Source organism: Xenopus tropicalis, chromosome 2, assembly GCF_000004195.4.
Source record: "Xenopus tropicalis strain Nigerian chromosome 2, UCB_Xtro_10.0, whole genome shotgun sequence".
In the NCBI taxonomy this organism is placed as follows: domain Eukaryota; kingdom Metazoa; phylum Chordata; class Amphibia; order Anura; family Pipidae; genus Xenopus; species Xenopus tropicalis.
Genome location: NC_030678.2, coordinates 145,019,593 through 145,037,794, shown reverse-complemented (window position 1 = coordinate 145,037,794; position 18,202 = coordinate 145,019,593). Strand labels below are relative to the sequence as shown.

Here is an 18,202-nt window from a genome sequence, read left to right as displayed (position 1 = left end):
AGTGTCAATTCTACTCATGTCTCACAAAGTGTTTTTTTTTTTGCAGAAAACTGCTGATGAAAAAATAACAATTTTGTCTAGAAAACTGAAATCTTCCCCATGTGTGCAGTGACAGGCAGATGCTATTCCTCTCACTGCCTACGCACATGGCAGAAACAGGCCATATAGGTATTTTCTTTGCTAGCGGGGAAACCCTGGGTGTAACATTAGCTTTACATACAGGTATAAGATCTGTTGTCCAGAATGCTTAGACCAGAGGTATACTGGGTAAGGTGTATTTCCATAATATGGAGCACTACTGAAATATAGTGAAACATTTAAAATAATCACTATAGGATTGTTACAGCAACAAGCACAAAGGACTGACTATGTTTACCGAAAAAAAGTTGTATGAGATGCAAAGTAGGAAGAGGAAGTGCTTTGTGTCAGAATATCTGTATGTACCAATATATTGTCGTGCATTTAGTGCTGCTGTGCAGCTATAAGTCTGACTCTGTAGGCGTCTCCCTTTGTGAGGAAGAGGGGAAGCAGAAGTTAGAACAGACTAAAAACTTTTTACTTCACCACTAAATATTTTGGATACTAATTGGCTAGCACTGGCCAGCATAGGTTGTGAGTAGATCGCACTTGTCATTTCATTTCGTGGGTGCCGACCATTTAGCTGGTGGTGGCAAGATGTCTCTGGGGTCTGTATATCAACACAAACTGGCAGAGAAGCTTATGATACTGAATGACAGAGGCAAAGGGGTCCTGATCCGTATTTACAACATCAAAAAGGTAAGACAGGCTATTTTAAAATCAATAGGGCCCAGTCTCTAATTTTAAGCACTTAAAATCACATGTTAAAATTGAGAAAGGGAGGTTCTATGGAATGAGAAAAGCAGCAAAATAAGGTGGGTCTGTAGGAAAAGAGAAGTTTTGCTCCCAAATAGTTACTTTGTGTCCTTTCTTTTATTCTTATTAGATAATTTCTGTTATTCCATACATAGTAATATACAGTACAGAGTTGCTGACATACCTCCCAGTGTTTAAATGTAAAAAAGGGGACATTTTAGGCCACACACCTCCTTGCACTTGCCCTGCTCTTTTTCCAATAACATCAAAACTTTTCATGGGCTGCAATTCAAGAATGTAATAGTGCTAAACCTACACTCAGCTAACCATCACCATCATTTATATACTTATTTATATTAGGGATGCACCGAACCCACTTTTTTGGGTTCGGCCGAACCTTCAAACCCACCCGGCAGGATTCGGGCGAATGCCGAACCGAATCAGAATACTATTTAACATATGCTGATTAGGATCGTAAGGGGTTGTGGCGGAAATTTTTTGTTCACTGCCCATTTAACCCTTTCCGAATTCTAATTAGTATACGCTAATTTATGCTAATTCAGATTCCATTCGGCCGGGATCACAGATCCGGCCGAAACAAATCCTTAAAAAACGCCGGGATTCGGACGAATCCCAAACCGCAGCACTTCATAATAAAGTTAAACAGGAATATTAAAAAGTTTAACAAACAAGGGTATCCCGAGTAACAATAGGATCAGAGGGCCCTGCTCATGAGAGCTTACAATCTACAGGTTGTGCTGGGCTCTGGCCCACAAAGAGAAATTTGTGTGCCTCTGGCTTTGATTTGATTAAAATGGACACAATGTTAGATGGCCTTCATGTAAATCGGAGCTTTCTGGATAATAGGTTTCCAGATGTATGTGTCTCAAGTCTTTCTGTGAAGGATTCACTTAATGTAGTCCCAATAAAGGACCTCTGTTCCTTTGTTCCTATTTTACCTTTATAACTGTCCTACTGAAATATTAAAAGGTGCATCTATTTTTCTCTGATTTTATAGGTTCCTAGCATACAAGAAGTAGGTACATGGGGGATTAGTCTTGTATTGCTGTGTAAGCATCTGACCACAGCCTGTCTTTGTTCTTTCTATAGCCCTTCCCCAGTGTTATAATTCTGCTACAATTCTTTTGCAAGAAACCAACATGACACAGCCAAATGGGGACAGATATCATAGGGGCTTGTTATTTGTTAAATTCATTAACTAGGTCTAAGCAAGAAAGACCTAGTAGGAAACTATGCTGACATGGCTATGCTCCGACCAGAACACCAAGTTCAACAGAAAAACAGAACCATTTTCTGACTTGTTTTACTATTGAGAAAAATAAACTGTTTTGTTTCACTTTAAGGCGTTTCTGAAAGAATCGTTTTTTTACAGCATTTGATGGCTATTTCCTTGGTGCAGAAAAGTCTGTTTCCTGTTGGTTGAGTTATTATGTGAAAGAGGAAGTAGGGGGCTATGGCTTGGTTGAGATAGTTTGCTTCTGTGTGTGTATACAACTAACAAAGCCAGTATAAAGGGGTTATAAACTGCTTAAAACAGTTAAATAATAATAAGATGCCTTTTATTAGAGGCTTCCTAATAACTTCTCTGTTTAGTGTTTCTGTAATTCAAGTTGACGCTTGTTTTAAGTTCACAAAAAATCTAAATGATTAGTATTCCATGTGCTTGCTGGAACCACACCGGTGTTATTCTACAACATCAGTCACACTCACTCCTGCTTTGGTTTCATTAAATAGGTGTCAGGCACAGGTGACTAATAGCAGGCCCGCGGGGTGACAGACTTCTAAAACCCTTTTCAGATTCTGTATTTGCTGGCTTTTGGGCATATATAGTCCCACATGAATGAAGTTAGCAAACTCAATCCGTTTTTAAGCTGGAAGCTTCAATAAAATAGAATGAATATTGTTAGAGGTGAAAGGTCTGTATCATCTGTTTTTTTCTCTGAAGTCAACACACCTGAAGGAAAACTTACACTCGCATTGTAATATTGAAAATAAGAAGTAGTTCAGCCTTTTAGAGTTCTTCTACAGAATGAGCCCAAGAACGGCTAACTGACAAAAAGCAGACCAAATTTTTGTTACCTAAAGATGGCCATATATGGGCCGATAAAAGCAGTTTAGCAGCTTTATTAGCCCGTGTATGGGGCCCTTAGACAGCCCTTCCTGATATTGGGCTGGTTTAATAATCCTGCCAGGATGAGGAGGGCATTGGCATGTTGATGCGGTCCTCGCCCCGACAGCCTCTATCCTAGCAATATGACTCATCATTTGACCCAAGGGCTGAACGATCGGATCAATCTGATATCGCCTACCTCAAGGTATGCATATTGGGGAGACCCACTCATTTCCTCACCAGTGATCAGATGTTCCATTGTATGGCCATCTTTAAACTTAAGCACCAATTAGATATCTCCCTTATCACTCACTAGGGATATTAGAGCTCATTTACTTCCTCAAAGTGCAGTTTCTAGTACAATTGCCATATTTTTTTCTAACAACACAGCAATTTCCACCAGAATAATTTGGCATTCTGTCTGATGCAATTGTGCTGTGGCAGATCTGTGAAAACACAATTGCTTATGCAGTTTGTTGTAAACCAGGCTCAATTCCATTGCATCTTTTCGAAGTCTGTGCTTAGGTGAATGATGCAGGGCACAGTGGGAACCCTGGAGCTACCGTCTGGCCAGGAGGTTTGGTGTAGCCCCAGGTTTTCCCTGTGCCAACATGCGCAGACGCACCTGATTCAGAACAGAAGGCAGGAACACAAGTAAAGTGGTTTAACACCTAGTTGCCCACTGTGCTCGCGGGCATAAATGGGCCCTCTTGTTTGGTAACAATAGGGATATTTCTATGCAGAAGTGCCAGAGCGCTGGGGCACAATAAGCAAACCCCAGTGCAAGATGCTGTTGGCACAGGCTAGCTGGCCAAAGTTTTCATTATCACATCCACAACTCTATGATTGTGTTTAAAACACTCTGATTGCCTGAGCTGCAAGTGCCCTGTCTTGTTTCAGGCAATTACCAGTCAGGTCAATGAAGGGGCAATTCCCAATGTTTGATACCCACCAAGCTGGAATTTGTGGGGAAGGCAGAACGCTGGCAATCTTCCTGTGTTACACTGCATTAAGGTTGTAATATCAGATAAGAAGACCCAGTGAAATATTTGTATTGCTCAGCAATTCTAGTCAGGTCTCTGTTTTTTTGCTTCTAGATTATTGTTATCCCATTACTTTCTTAGGGTGAAATATACCCTTGCTAAAACATGTTTTTGGACATAGATTTTATTGCTTCCTTACTAACTTGTTATTCATAACATTTGGTTCTTTATAAGAAATAATCTTTCTTCTTTGATTTGCATATCCGTTAGCTATTCCACTCATTTCTTTTTTATATACTGTATAATATAGTGAATAATGTACACCCTTATTGTAAAATATAAGGTTATTGTAAGTCACCGAGAAGTTCCATGACATAGTCTTTATTTTTTTTTACTGAATCCATGACATAGTCTTTAATACAGGTCATGGAACTCCGAAGTTAATTCTAATAGCCTTATATTTTACAACAGTGGGTACATTATTTATTTTAATACACACATTTCAGTGAGTTGAGACAGAAATGACACTATTTAGCACCAATTATAACTAATGTCATCACCTGGGATGCAGGCATAGGACCTGTTACCCAGATGCTCAGAACCTGGGGTTTTCCGGATATGGGGTCTTTCTTTACTTTGGATCACCAAACCTGAAATTTTCTAAAGATCATATTAACATTAAATAAACCCTACAGAATTGTTTTGCCCCAATAGAATTAATTATATCTCAGGATCAAGTACAAGTTACTGTTTTATTATTACATAGAAAAAGGAAATCATTTTTAAAAATGGAAATTATTTGGTTAAAATGGAGTTTATAAGAGATGGCCTTCTCATAATTTGGAGCTTTCTGGATAAATGGTTTCCAAATAAAGGATACTATACCTGTACCATTCTCAGTGCATATTGTTTTCTTGATTTTTTTACAGACATGTTCAGAAACAAAGACAAAGCCACCTTTTTTCACTGAGAAGTCAATGGAATCATCTATTAAATACATTAACAAGAAATTCCCCAATATTGACGTGAGAAGCAGCACGGTAAGAAGCAGTTTCTGCAGAAACAGTAGAGTTTTTATGAAAACATTCCATTTTTTATAAATGGAATATCAGCAGATATCTGGTTGCTAGAGTCTTGTCTGCCTTAGCAATCAGGCAGTGGTTTGAATGAGAGACTGGAACATAAATAGGAGAGGGATGGAATAGAAAGATAAGGAATACAAATAACATAAAAATTTGAAAGCTGGATAGATGCAGAAAGGAAGGCAAATAATTTAACAACTAAAAAAAATAAATATTGCAGACCAATTGCAAAGTTGCTAGGAAAAACAAATTCTATAACATACTAAAAGTTAACTTAAAGGTGACCCACCCTTTTAAGAATTCCTAGGACAGGAATACATGCAATATCCATATACACATAAAACAATCCTAAGAAGAATATAGGAAATGCACACTTTGGGTTTTTTTCTGGATAACTAGCTAAACTATTGTGCAGAACTGCAGAATATGTTGGCTTTCTAAAAATACAAGTTATTGATAATTGTAATAAAATCTAACAAATCATCAGTTATCACTCTTGCACTGTGTATAAAAGCAGTAAATTGTGCCGTTATATTTTAATTAAAAAAAAACAAAAAGACTATCAATTTAAAGGGACAGTATTACTTTATTTTTGCAATTACCATTATTTTTATACTATTTCAACTGAATTTGCCTAAGCCGTAAAGTATAAAATTATTATCTATTAGGTGGAGAGTGCAGTGAAAAATAACAACAAAATGGAATATTGCATTGCTGCAATGGCTTCAGACAGCAAAGAAACCAGTCCATTCCCCATTCAAATCACTTTCTTCTAGATAAACTATGAAACTGGGCAGACACTGGTGGATTTTTTTGCTTTAGCAGAGAGAGGTATAATGAAGATAAACTTGATTATTTCAGAAACAGTACAGCATTTTTAATTGATTAAATTTAGAAAGTTTCTTATTTCAGTATAATGAAGCATATATCTTTTATTTATTTTTATTTTCATAATAGTTCCCCTTTAAGTATAATAGCAAACTTTTCACTCTTCTTTACTTACAGCAACACCTTGGCCCAGTTCACAAAGAGAAATCAGAGATTGTGAAATGCCTATCAAGCTACTATTTGTCATTTGTGGATGTCATGGAATTTCGGGTAAATATATTATAATTGCACTTGTCTGAAGAGATCTTCTTCTAAGGTTTGTCTGTGTGTGAAGGGGTCAGAGATTAGGTGCCCATGCTGCATTCAGACAAGGTTGCTTGAGGCCATGAAACATTGTGTTTCTCCTACAGGAGATTTCTCTGCCATGTTCCAGTAGTGAGGTCCAGATTGGGGGATAAAATTGTTCATTGTTAAAGAAAGGGGTTATTTAGCTTATGTACCTACAGAAGGTAATCCATTTCACTTGTTGCTTGCAGGATAATGTTATTTATAGTGAGATCACATACATTCATGTTAGGTACTGTAATTTATTGTGCTGGGACAGCAGCTGGTCACATGTTCTCTTCTTCCTGTTCTTACACTGTGTATGTGGAAGTCTAAGTCTATTTTGCAGTGTGCTATTATATGTTGCTGTGTTAACCCTTAGTAAAAGTTATTCTCTACAAGACCAGTTCCTGTGTGTGCCTGTGACCTGGTTCACTGTCTTAAGCTGGCCATACATGCACCAATAATATCGTACGAAACCTAGTTTCGTACGATATTCGGTGCGTGTATGGCAAGTCGGCGAGTCAACCGATATCGCAGGATGCTGCTGATATCGGTCGACTCACCGATGGGACCGGTTAAAAGATTTTGATCGGGAACCATAGAAGGCGCCTGAGCAAAATCTGCCGTTAGGGCTGAATCGGCAGAAGGGGGTAGAAATCCTATTGATTTCCCTGGAATCGCGGAAGTTGTCTTGAGAGGAAACTAAAGATACAGTGACACTTACTGGCAAGGTGTCAAGTAGCTTACCAATTTAAGGTAAGGTATCAAATATCTTACCAATTTAATTAGGTCAGCAGAATATTTAATTTCAGGGTAACACTTAGTACCTGCCTTTGGTTGCCTGTTGAAAGTATTTCCTCCTACATATTACCATGTGTAGGCTCTGTCTATAGGTATTGTTGCATAGCTAAAACAATCAGATTTGCAGGTACTAGTCAGCACAATGCCTTGGATCTGTTTTAAATTAGTGCAGGTTCTCCAATGGCCACTTCCCACCGGTATATCCAGACAGATAACAATTTAGAACAGCACCATTTGTATTTCTTGTTTAAAATGCCTTTATTGCATACATCTTAGGGCTCTGGCACACGGGGAGATTAGTCGCCCGCGACAAATCTCCCTGTTCACGGGCGACTAATCTCCCCGAACTACCATCCCACCGGCGAAAATGTAATCAGGGACAAGACAGGTACCAGGTTTCTCATTTACTGTATCTTGATGTGAAACTTATAGAAATATAGAACATGCCTCGCGAGGCATTTTCGGCGATTTGCCGAAATCGCCTGCGCAGCGTGTGCCATCCCACCGGCGACTTACATTTTCGCCGGTGGGATGGCAATTCAGGGAGATTAGTCGCCCGCGAACAGGGAGATTTGTCGCGGGCGACTAATCTCCCCGTGTGCCAGAGCCCTTAGGGCATTCCAGCAATGTTTCAGGCCAGGTGTGGCCTTTTATCAAGCTGATAAAGCTTGATAAATGGTGCTGTTTTAAATTGTTTTCTGTCTACTTAATGACTTCAGAAACTGAACTGTGAAGCCCCTGTGTTTGTTTTGCTATGATAAGGCAGTTTGATGGTAAGGTGATAGGCTGTAAATAAGTACAGATGTTTGAAGTAACTGAACTATGAAAATGTTTTTTGTTCTTTAGGATCATGTCTATGAGTTGCTGAATACCATTGATGCCTGTCAGTGCTACTTTGACATTGTAAGTATAATTAATTCCTAAATTACTAAAGAAACATATGAGAAAGTGCCCCCATAAGTCACAAACCGGGTTAGGTTGGTCTCCTTGTCCTAATAAATACTATATAGACACCTTTTTTTTTTTTTTTTTTTTTAAATCTACCAGTCTATGGCCACCTTTAGAGTCCTAGCTGAAATATTTTGCCAAAATACTACTGGAATTTTATATTGAGCCAGGCAATTGTCTTTTGCTTACTTCATTCCATTCTACTCACAGCACCTACTGATGGCTAGAGCTAGGCCATGGGAAGGCTGTGTAAGTAGAGAGTTATTAGATATCCAAATGGGGTTCTTTTTAAACAACAGTTAGGTTGTAATAAAAATAAAAATGCTTTTGCCTAATCTCTTTTTTTCTTTTTAATGTACAAATGTAAGTTTTGTTTGTGTTTTTTATTTGTGTTTTTATTGAAACAGAACATTAACTACAGCTTTACCAAAAGTTACCTGGATTTGATAGTGACATACTTCTCTGTCATTTTGTTGATGTCCCGTATCGAAGACAGAAAATCACTAGTAGCTCTTTTTAATTGTGCATCTGAAATGCTGCAAGGGCACAGGTAAATTTATTTTCCGTAGGGCAGAAATCCATTAAAGGAAACATGCCATTTTGAAAGTAGATTTCCAGTTTGATATCCAAGTAACCCTTTTTGTAAAACTCACAACCTTTTTGTAAAACTCCCAAGGCCATGACATTTCAAGTGCACAAAGGCCCAATAAATAGTGACTGTCTATGCCATCTTACAGCAGCCCCTCTGGCATTTGCCAGAATCCACAGATTCTGTATCAAGCCATTCATCACGAGTCAGTTATGGTACAACTAGGGATGCACCGAATCCCGGATTCGATTCGGGCCGAATCCAGCCTTTTTTGATGGATTTGGTTTCGGGCGAATCCACGGTCCTGGCCGAACTGAATCCGAATCCTAATTAGCATAAATTAGCATATGCCAATTAGCATTCAGAAAGGGTTAAAATTTAGGGAGAAAATTTTTATATATATATATTTTATGGTATTCGGCAGAATCCATCAGGGTGGGTTCGGGGTTCGGCAGAACCCAAAAAAGTGGGTTTGGTGCATCCCTAGGTACAACTGTTGGAAATTTCCATAAAACAGGCAAGAATCTCATATTGCTTTCTTAAAACTGTCTCTGCTGGTAGGTCCTCTCTTACAAGTAGAGATCTATATCTTCAGGGCCGGATTTAAAAATAGGGTGCCCCTAGGCCCCAGGGCTTCAAACAAATGTGTCTGTTGATGAGATTATGCTGATGTACATGAAAACTTTTGTTATATTTAAATATAAATAAATGTAACAAAATGTTCTTTCATATCGGCTCAATACATAGGTACATGTTTTCTTTAGTGCAGTTATGTATACAATTACATTATATGCAACCCAATCATTCTTGGAATCAGCTTTGTGGCCAAGAACTGATTTAGAATCAGTTATGCACCTGATTTAGTTCCTATATTTCCGGATGAAATGTCCCTTTGATATGCCCTAAATAGCATGGGGTCCTGCTTTTGGGTTCTGAAACATTGGAGTTTATGATCTATAGGAATAAATATGTTGCACTTTAAGAAAAGGCTGACATTTTTTTTTGTAGTGACCCAACCTATGCCAGGTTGGCCCAAATGCTACTGGAATATGACAACCCACTAAAAAAGCTAAGTGAGGAATTTGGACCCCATACAAAGGTTAGTTGCATAGGAGAAGATTTTTTTAATCTAGCATCAGACTGTATGATATATATGAACGTCTTTTGGGAGTACAAACTGATTAAAAGTCTCTTTAGACAGTGACCGAGGCTCTGATGTCTCTACGCTTTCTCTTCTGCCGGAGGACACAACCAGCAGACCAGTGGAGAGGGGCCCAGCTCTTGAGCCTTCTTAGCAATCCAGCTTCTATGATTGACCCATCTAGTTCTGACACAGTAAGTAAAAATGTGGTCTGAGATATTTTGGGTCAATATTGTTTCCATATATCAGTCTAGGAAGCAGAGGAGATATTCATGCATACAACAACAAACGACACCATTCCTACAAGCACACCCATAATTACATTATGTTTTTACCTTTTTGTTTTAAATAAAATATGGACTGAAAGCTATTTTATTTTCTTCTTTTTTAATAAAATCACCAAATATGTTCAGCATCAACCTACACTATTACAACTATATTAATCAAATGATGGTCACAATAATTGCTTCTGTTATGTAGTTTCTTGTTATCACAAACCACACTATATTGAGTTCCTGGCAGTCTATATGTAAAGACTTTTCATGCAATATAATCAGTCCCTAATCAAAAGATATGACCATCCTGCATGTGTAAACATGTATTTAAAGCCATTGTTTTACCCCATTATTTTTATTGCATAATGCCAAGTAAATTCCAGCGGTAAAAAAGCAATAGATGCTCACAGTTTTAAAGGACAAGGAAAGGCAAAGTCACTTGGGGGTGCCAAAATGTTAGGCACCCCCAAGTGACTTAAATCGCCTACCTTTTACCCCGAGCTGGTGCCCCTGTTCTGCGAGAACAGCACCAGCCCGGGGTACCTGCAGCGCTTCCTCCTTTTGGCTTCGTGCGCGCATGCGCAGTAGAGTGAACAGTGGAATTTTAACAGAGAAGTCGGCTTTTCACTCTACTGCGCATGCGCCGGTCCCGGGGTCCTGGCAAAATGAAGCAGGAAGGAGGAAGCGCTGCGCTACAGGTGCCCCGGGCTGGTGCTGTTTTCTCCTAACGGGCACCAGCCCTGGGTACAAGGTAATCGATTAAAGTCACTTCGGGGTGCCTAACATTTTGGCACCCCCCAGTGACTTAGCCTTTCCTTGTCCTTTAAACAGCATTTTTAATGGACCACTGCTTTTCATGCTGAAAATTCACACATAAAAATGTATGCTTAAAAAATGCTGATTATATCACATGACAGTAATTATTTATTTATTCAGATGCCATGCGAATATCTCTCCGTTGAGACAATGGAAAGATGGATTGTGAGTAAGTACATTTGTATTTGCTACTGTTGAAATTTCAATTCTGATTCCAATGAAGCCTCAGGTTATTGATATATGTTCCCATATTAGCCCTGCACTGGGGAAAATGTTGACTGTAACTTATGATGTTGTAGCCCAGGGCATGTAACCCTATTTTGAAACTGCAGGTAAGGCCCATGTAGCACAATATTGACCCTATTACTATTTCCATGCTCTTAGCTACTTGTTAACCACCCTTTTCAATACAAAACCTATAAAATACTAAATTTCACCTATTACCTTGAAATTGAAGAAATAGCAATATAAACAGGACTTCTAATGTTGTGGATTATAGCCATTATCCAGCTGGACTTTAGCTTTAACAGCATAAAAATATGTTACATTGGACCTAAACACTCCCTACTGATAAACAGATTCACTTGTTTTGTAACAGGCCATAACTACACACCTAAACTTTACACACCTAAACTTTACACTCTATGGCAGGGATCCCCAACCTTTCTTACTCATGAACCACAGCCAAATGTAAAAAGACTTGGAGAGCAACACAAGCATCATAAAAGTTCATGGAGGTGCCAAATAATGGCTAAGATTGGCTATTAGGGAGCCTCTATGCACACTATCAGCTTACAGGGGGCTTTATTTGGTAGGAAATCTTGTTTTTATTCAACCACAGCTTGCCACCAAGTCAGAAATTCAAAAATACCACTGGTTGGGGTCACTGCTCTATGGATAATGTCAGATGGGCTAATTTTTAGTCTTCCTTATGCTGGCATCAGCCTCTTCCTATGCCTTAATCTGAAGCCATTGTGTTGGGCTGGGTGCAGGCACCTGGAGTGGATTTTGGCACTGAAATGCGCACATTATTTCAACATAATGGCTTCAGGTGCAGCCACAGGGATAGGCTGATGCCAGCGTAGGGCTGATCCTCAGTCATTCCCATCTGGCATTAGCTTATATTTGTTCATAAAACTAATGTTTCATGATTTAATTAGAAAAGTTTCACTTATTTATTTTAAACCAAGAAATGTATTTCCCCTTGTATATGTGGTTGTTTTCGTTTTTGTCTCCCCCCCTAGAAAAGCCCCATCAACAGTTCTGTAGTGTTTTAAGGCTGAGATCCCAGCTACATTTGTAACCGACCATTCTGTCACATTAGTTATGAATCCTATCTGAGTTTGCGCAACTATTAAAATGAGATATGCATAGCAGTATACAGGGGCTACTATAAATCTTTCAGCTCTCTAACATGATTATCTGCCCCTTCCCAGTTGGATTCTTGCTGTCTCATGGCTTTCTGAACACAGTCCCGGCCAGCATGGAGCTTTGGAAATTGGCTCTTCAGGGTTCCCATTGTATCACACTCATCCGGGATGAGATTCTCTTCATACATCGTGTTACAGAGGACTTCTTTGGCAGCATAAAAGGGTGAGATACAAGGTGTAATGGTTTCATGGATTAAACATTTTTTATAGTTGTTTGTAGCTTCTTAAATTGATATTAACTACAAAAAAAAACTTAAATTACAAGTCAGTCTACTGGTGCATCTACTACAGAAGCAAAGCTGTTTTTTGCATCTTGCACTTCCAAGCTTAGCACCTATAGGCACAGATCTAGTGATGAGTGAAATTTTTCACCAGGTTTCGCCACAAATAAATGCCAAAAGACTCCAATATCTGCAAAAAAAGTCACACAGTAAAAAAGAGATTCCTCAAAAAAAAGTCACCTATTGACTACAATGCATTTTGCGATTTTTTCTTGCTAATTTTTAGGTGAAGCAAAATGGGACAGATTCGCCCATCACTAGTCTTCAAACTGGATTGCAAAGACCAACATGTTTCTTATCAATATAGTGACTGCCTTTGGCACTGCTGTATTCATGAGGGGTGGGCTTGGGGTGCCACATCCGGCGCAGGATATTAAGCACCTGTGCTCCTAAGGTTGCTGCATTCTGCCCCTTGCACTGAATTTTTAGTCAAGTGCAAAGTGCACAGTGCTCTGTAGAAAGGTCTTCTTTTTTTTTTTTGATGACATTCGGCATGCTTCTTGTGCAAGAATCATCACACTTTTGAATATCATGTGAATATGAGCAGTGTTTTAAAAATTACTTTAACAATGTTTCAGTTGCTTAAAGCCAGACAGACAACCTAGGTCTGTAACTCAAGTAATCTGATTATTATTTTGAATTCCATTTTTGGTTCTTTTGCTATTTTCCCTCTCACTTCTCTCTCTCTCTCTCTGGCCATCCATATCCATACGCGCTAGTCATCTTTTCTTTTAACAGGTATGGGAAACGTGTGGCAGATGTGAAAGAGTGCAAAGAACACTTTATGACACACTGGTTAGTAGTGCTTTGTCTTTTATTTATGTGGTAGAGCACTCTGTTATTATTTGAGCTGTTATAAACTGCAGCCCAGTAGTATATTGGCATTAGAAGCTACTAATTGACAGGCTGAGAAAAGACAGTCAGGTTGGCAAAAAATTATCAAAATGACCTATAAGTAAATTTTAATGAACATTTATACTATGAGGAGAATATTTTGAGGTTCACTCCCAATTTAAGTTTAAATTTGCCCAATCTAATATTATTTATTGTACAGTTCACTGCAATTATCCTTTATATGTTTGCTAGTGCCAGGGTTTATTGTGATCAGCAAAGTAACTAGGCTCAGGTTTGATCATTTATCATTCACAGTGCCACTGATGTATAGTAAGTACCCTCACTTACAACAGCTATCTTGGGAGGCAACCCAGAACTATAGCTGAAAGAAATGACTTGGTCAAGATGAGGAAATGTTTGGAGAGGTTGTGTCCTTTTAAAGAGGAAACTTTCTAAAAGCTCTTTAATGAGTGCAAAGTGAAGGGTACAAAAATTTACCCAAATGTCCATTTTTTTTAATCAACAGTGCTGTGTAATAGTGGGCAAACACAGAGCAGCTGCAATTAATTTTCTAGTACAGAAGTAAACCAGAGTACAGTTTAGTAAAGAACATGCAGTGTGCAGCCTATGTTTCTTGTATTCATTGCGTGTGCAAATTCCATCATGTCTGACAGGGGTGATTCTCATCCTAGAGCCAAGCTGAGGCAGCTCCTTTGATGCCACCCCCTCACCCCACAGTGCTTACCTTACCGGGAAGAGCTGCATTTCGGCTCTTAAAGTGACTTTTTGCCACCCCTGCAAACTTGTGGGTGCTGCCACCTGAGCCGAGTTTCTAAACTCACCTCATAAGCAGCAGCACCCCTGATGTCTGGTCTACAAATGCATGCAGCATTTACTGCTTTACCGTGACATTCATTAGGTGCAAGGAGCAGAGACAACATGCCTCAACACAAGAAAATTTTGGTAGAAAATTCTCAGGGTCCACTTGTGTGTTGTGTGTGCCCTGTACTTTTGCATTTTGCATGCAAGTTGATGCTAGTAACAAGCTGTAAGGAGTATGTTTACATGCAAGTACCTTTTGAAACTCATTTAAGAACAAGCAATTTTGTGTGTGATTTTGTTCTTGTTCTTTGCTCAACCCTTTATAAATTATCAATTTGAAAAGCCAAAATATTTTGGAAATGAAATCAGTTTTCAGGCAATATCATTTATTATCTCTATGCCTGGTCTTAATGTACAATCTACGTTACGGTTTATACAATTAAGATCCAATCTGTGTTGCCACAGTGGCCAGTTTCATCGTGCCAGACGCTTCTTTCTAAGAAGTGCTGTCAAGGAGTTGGAAGCCATTTTGTCTGATGAACCTGGACTTTTGGGACCCAAGGTAAATCTAATTCTTTTACTATTTATTAAAGTATTTGGTATAGAAGGTGCATAGCTAGTACACACAGAAATAGATAAATACTCGTTTGTGGCCTATAAACAAGCAAAAGAGAGAGGGACATGCTCCCATAGAGTAATATAAATATATAGTAATATACTGTAAATTTATTCTATAACAGTAAAATGTAAAGCTTAGAATTACATTCAGCTCATCAAAACAGTGTCCCAAAGGGTTTTGTCATATATACAACTTCCATAGGGGCAAATCACAGTTTACACAATAAAAAGTATTTAAAGGGGACCTGTCATCCTAAGACATAACTCCAAATTATTTTCTATATTGTTAGTTAAGCAAAATAAACTTTACTTACGCTATATAAATAATATAAATCTTGTTTCCTTCCATCTTGGAATTAATCAATCAAAGCAAGCAGGCAGGCACCATTTTGTGGACACTGTTATGAAGGCAAGCTTTGTATCACCCCAAAATCTTGCATATGTGCCAGAATGGGGGACCAGATGCCCAGGCCCATGCACTGGCTACACAATTAGATGATGAGGAGGGAGGGGAAAGTGAGATGTGCAGTGACATCTAGGTAGTGCTGAATGGAAAGCTAAAGTTATTGTCTGCCCCGCCCTAAGGCATAGAGGTGGGGCAAGCAATATATGATTGACAGCTGGGATTTTTAAATGCCTTTATAATGGGTTTGGATTTGTTAATATAAAAATGAATTTGGGTTTCATGTTTAATTTGAAAAGGACTTTTATTATATAGCTTTCTATGTCTGGGTGACAGGTCCACTTTAAACAATGCATTCAGATGTTGAGCGAAGTTACAGCAGTGTTCAAAGGTAAAACTGCGCACTTGCCGGATGTTAAAATTAAAATAAGGCCTGCAAACGCTGAGGGAAGTGACATCAGTGTTAAAAGACAAGAGTTCCCTATGTTAAGACTGGGAGTGAGTAGTAATCCATGTGATTATTGTCCACTCAGGTGCCCATTATCAGGCAATAATAATGGGTAGTGATAAGCGAATATGTTCCATTCCACTTCTCCAAAAGATTTGCAAAACGGCAAAAATTAGCAAATACCACACAGCTTTTTTTACCCTGCAACCTTTTTTAGTTTGCGGCCATTGGAGTCTATGGGTGTTTTTTTACAGTGAAACCTGGTGAAAAATTTCACTCATCACTAATCATAGGTCCAAGACCATCTGCAGTGATATGGGGGCAATAAATCAAATCACTGTCCTCTGCAGAATGCTCTCCTTTGACATGAAACTAATTCATGTAGGGCAGACTGTGGTACTTCACATTGAAGCAAACTAATTTTTTGAGTAATCAAAATCTAAATAAATGTGTAGTAAAGTAGATTTTGTTATTCTCTTATATTTTATTACAGTAATGTACAATAATACAGCAGAACCCCCATTTTACGTTTTCAGGGGACAAAAATAAATGGTTTAAAATCTAGGAAAATGTGTTAAAGCAAAGTAAGCTTCCAGCATTCATAGGTTATAAGCGCTGGCATCAGCCTTTGTTTACTGTATAAATTGCAAAGTGCAGTACAGCATTAATGTTACACTATGGGACAGGATTTCCAAAACTCCCCTTGAGAGTCAGATGCAAAACCTAACACTGTATTTGAATTGTGGATGTCCAAAGGAACTGCAAACCAACTGGAATTGACTATTTACAGAAGGATCCAGGTCCATATGTGTATATGCTTAGTATTTTAAAGGACAAGGAAAGGCTAAGTCACTTGGGGGTGCCAAAATGTTAGGCACCCCCAAGTGACATTAATTGCTTACCTTGTACCCCGGGCTGGTGCCCCTGTTACGAGAAAACAGCACCTGCCCGGGGTAGCTGTAGCGAGTGCTTCCTCCTTCCTGCTCGTTCTGCCGGGACCCCGGGAAGGAGGAAGCGCTGCAGCTACCCCGGGCTGGCGCTGTTCTCTCCGAACAGGTTGCACCAGCCCGGGGTAAAAGGTAAGCGATTTAGGTCACTTAGGGGTGCCTAACATTTTGGCACCCCCTAGTGACTTTCCTTGTCTTTCCTTTAACCAGATTCACGCAGAACAAACAGACGTTTTTTGGAAGACAACACCACATTTTTGGTGTAAAATGTGGGAAAACATGGTGTAAAATCCAGGAAGAGCATCCAGTGAAATGCCTTACAAACTGGCAGAACCATAACAAAAATGGTGGAAAACGGGAAAACTTAGAATGCGAAAATTTACATTTGAGGTTTCACTGTATTAAATTAAATAGTATTGTTAGGGAGTTTACACAAATATTGAATGTTGCTTTGCAACATGTGTGAAGGAGAAATGTAAAAACAGACATTTAAAATGTAACACTGGCCAACTACAGGATGTGCAGCCCCCCTCACTCCCAGACTAACTTATAACATAGATACTCATTATTTCTACAAGGTCAGCTTCAGATCATGCAAGAGTTAAAGAATGAGAGTTATAGAATGAGGTATATAATTGACAGTTAGACATAGAGAGAGTATAATAATCCATAGCACTACATTCTCTTATTAGAGTTAAGCTCTTTTCTTGCTTCCAGTTAGTTTGTTATGGAAGTAAAACACCTTACACCTTTACAGGGACTGGTCCAGAACCAGTTCTATAATAGTGGTTGAGGTCTATATTTTTAGTTTTATGAGGCTGCTGTAACAAATTTGAATTTGAGTTTTTTTAAGCACAAAAAAAGTGCGAACGTTGATAAATGTTCCCCTTATTCAAGGGTTTTAACTGACCTTTAAGGCCATTATGTATTTTACATTTATACTGTTCAATTTATTCTGTAATAAATATAGTGGACATGTGCCCTTGACACTAGTGCTATTATCACTTGGCACATAAGTACACACACTAATCATTTTTTATTTTGCAAAGTATGTCGCTTTATAATAAAATCCTTTCTGTAGGCACTTTTTGCATTTATGGCTCTGTCCTTCTGCCGGGATGAGATTAATTGGCTGGTACGTCATGCTGAAAACATCACCAAAACAAAGACACCAGAAGATTACGTGGATGTGTAAGCAAATATATATATTAATTTGTATAAAATTGTGTTTAGAAACCTTAGTAATCAACACAATGGCATGTGTGGGCATTTAAAACAATTGTACTTCAAAAAAAATTAATGTGAATCAATCCCATTATAGTCCCAAGCTACTGTAAATGTAATAAAAGGCCCGCTCGGGTTTAGCAACCAATCAAATGATTGATGTTGGTCTTGAAACAGCTAATAAGTAAATCATTTACCCCAAAAGACAATATTGTTTATAACCCATGCCACCCCCCCCCCCTCTAACCACATCAACCCCATTGTATTATTGTCATCTGTTCCCAAGTAACAGCTTCCCAACTGCAAAACTGCTCAAGAGGATTTGGAAGCCTCATCTTTGGCTACATGTGTTACATTTGGCCCCCGACTCCATAGGTGTTATCAGTGACCAGGGCATTTACACTGGTAGCTGACCCATAGTCCTGGATAGTGTGTATGCA

The 18,202-nt window shown here is 38.7% G+C and overlaps 1 protein-coding gene across 1 annotated transcript in view; it reads left to right on the top strand.

Annotated features, from left to right (window-relative positions):
* The first annotated feature begins 491 nt into the window (after positions 1 to 491).
* Positions 492 to 18,202, top strand: part of nckap1l (NCK-associated protein 1-like) — a 96,397-nt gene continuing 78,686 nt past the window's right edge. The window contains exons 1-12 of the mRNA XM_002935658.5: positions 492 to 777; positions 4,878 to 4,988; positions 6,036 to 6,128; positions 7,833 to 7,889; positions 8,342 to 8,484; positions 9,532 to 9,622; positions 9,721 to 9,858; positions 10,876 to 10,924; positions 12,192 to 12,348; positions 13,205 to 13,261; positions 14,588 to 14,684; positions 17,620 to 17,729. Coding sequence (XP_002935704.2) covers positions 676 to 777; positions 4,878 to 4,988; positions 6,036 to 6,128; positions 7,833 to 7,889; positions 8,342 to 8,484; positions 9,532 to 9,622; positions 9,721 to 9,858; positions 10,876 to 10,924; positions 12,192 to 12,348; positions 13,205 to 13,261; positions 14,588 to 14,684; positions 17,620 to 17,729 — 1,205 coding nt within the window. The 5' untranslated portion in view covers positions 492 to 675. The remainder of the gene's footprint in view (positions 778 to 4,877; positions 4,989 to 6,035; positions 6,129 to 7,832; positions 7,890 to 8,341; positions 8,485 to 9,531; positions 9,623 to 9,720; positions 9,859 to 10,875; positions 10,925 to 12,191; positions 12,349 to 13,204; positions 13,262 to 14,587; positions 14,685 to 17,619; positions 17,730 to 18,202) is intronic.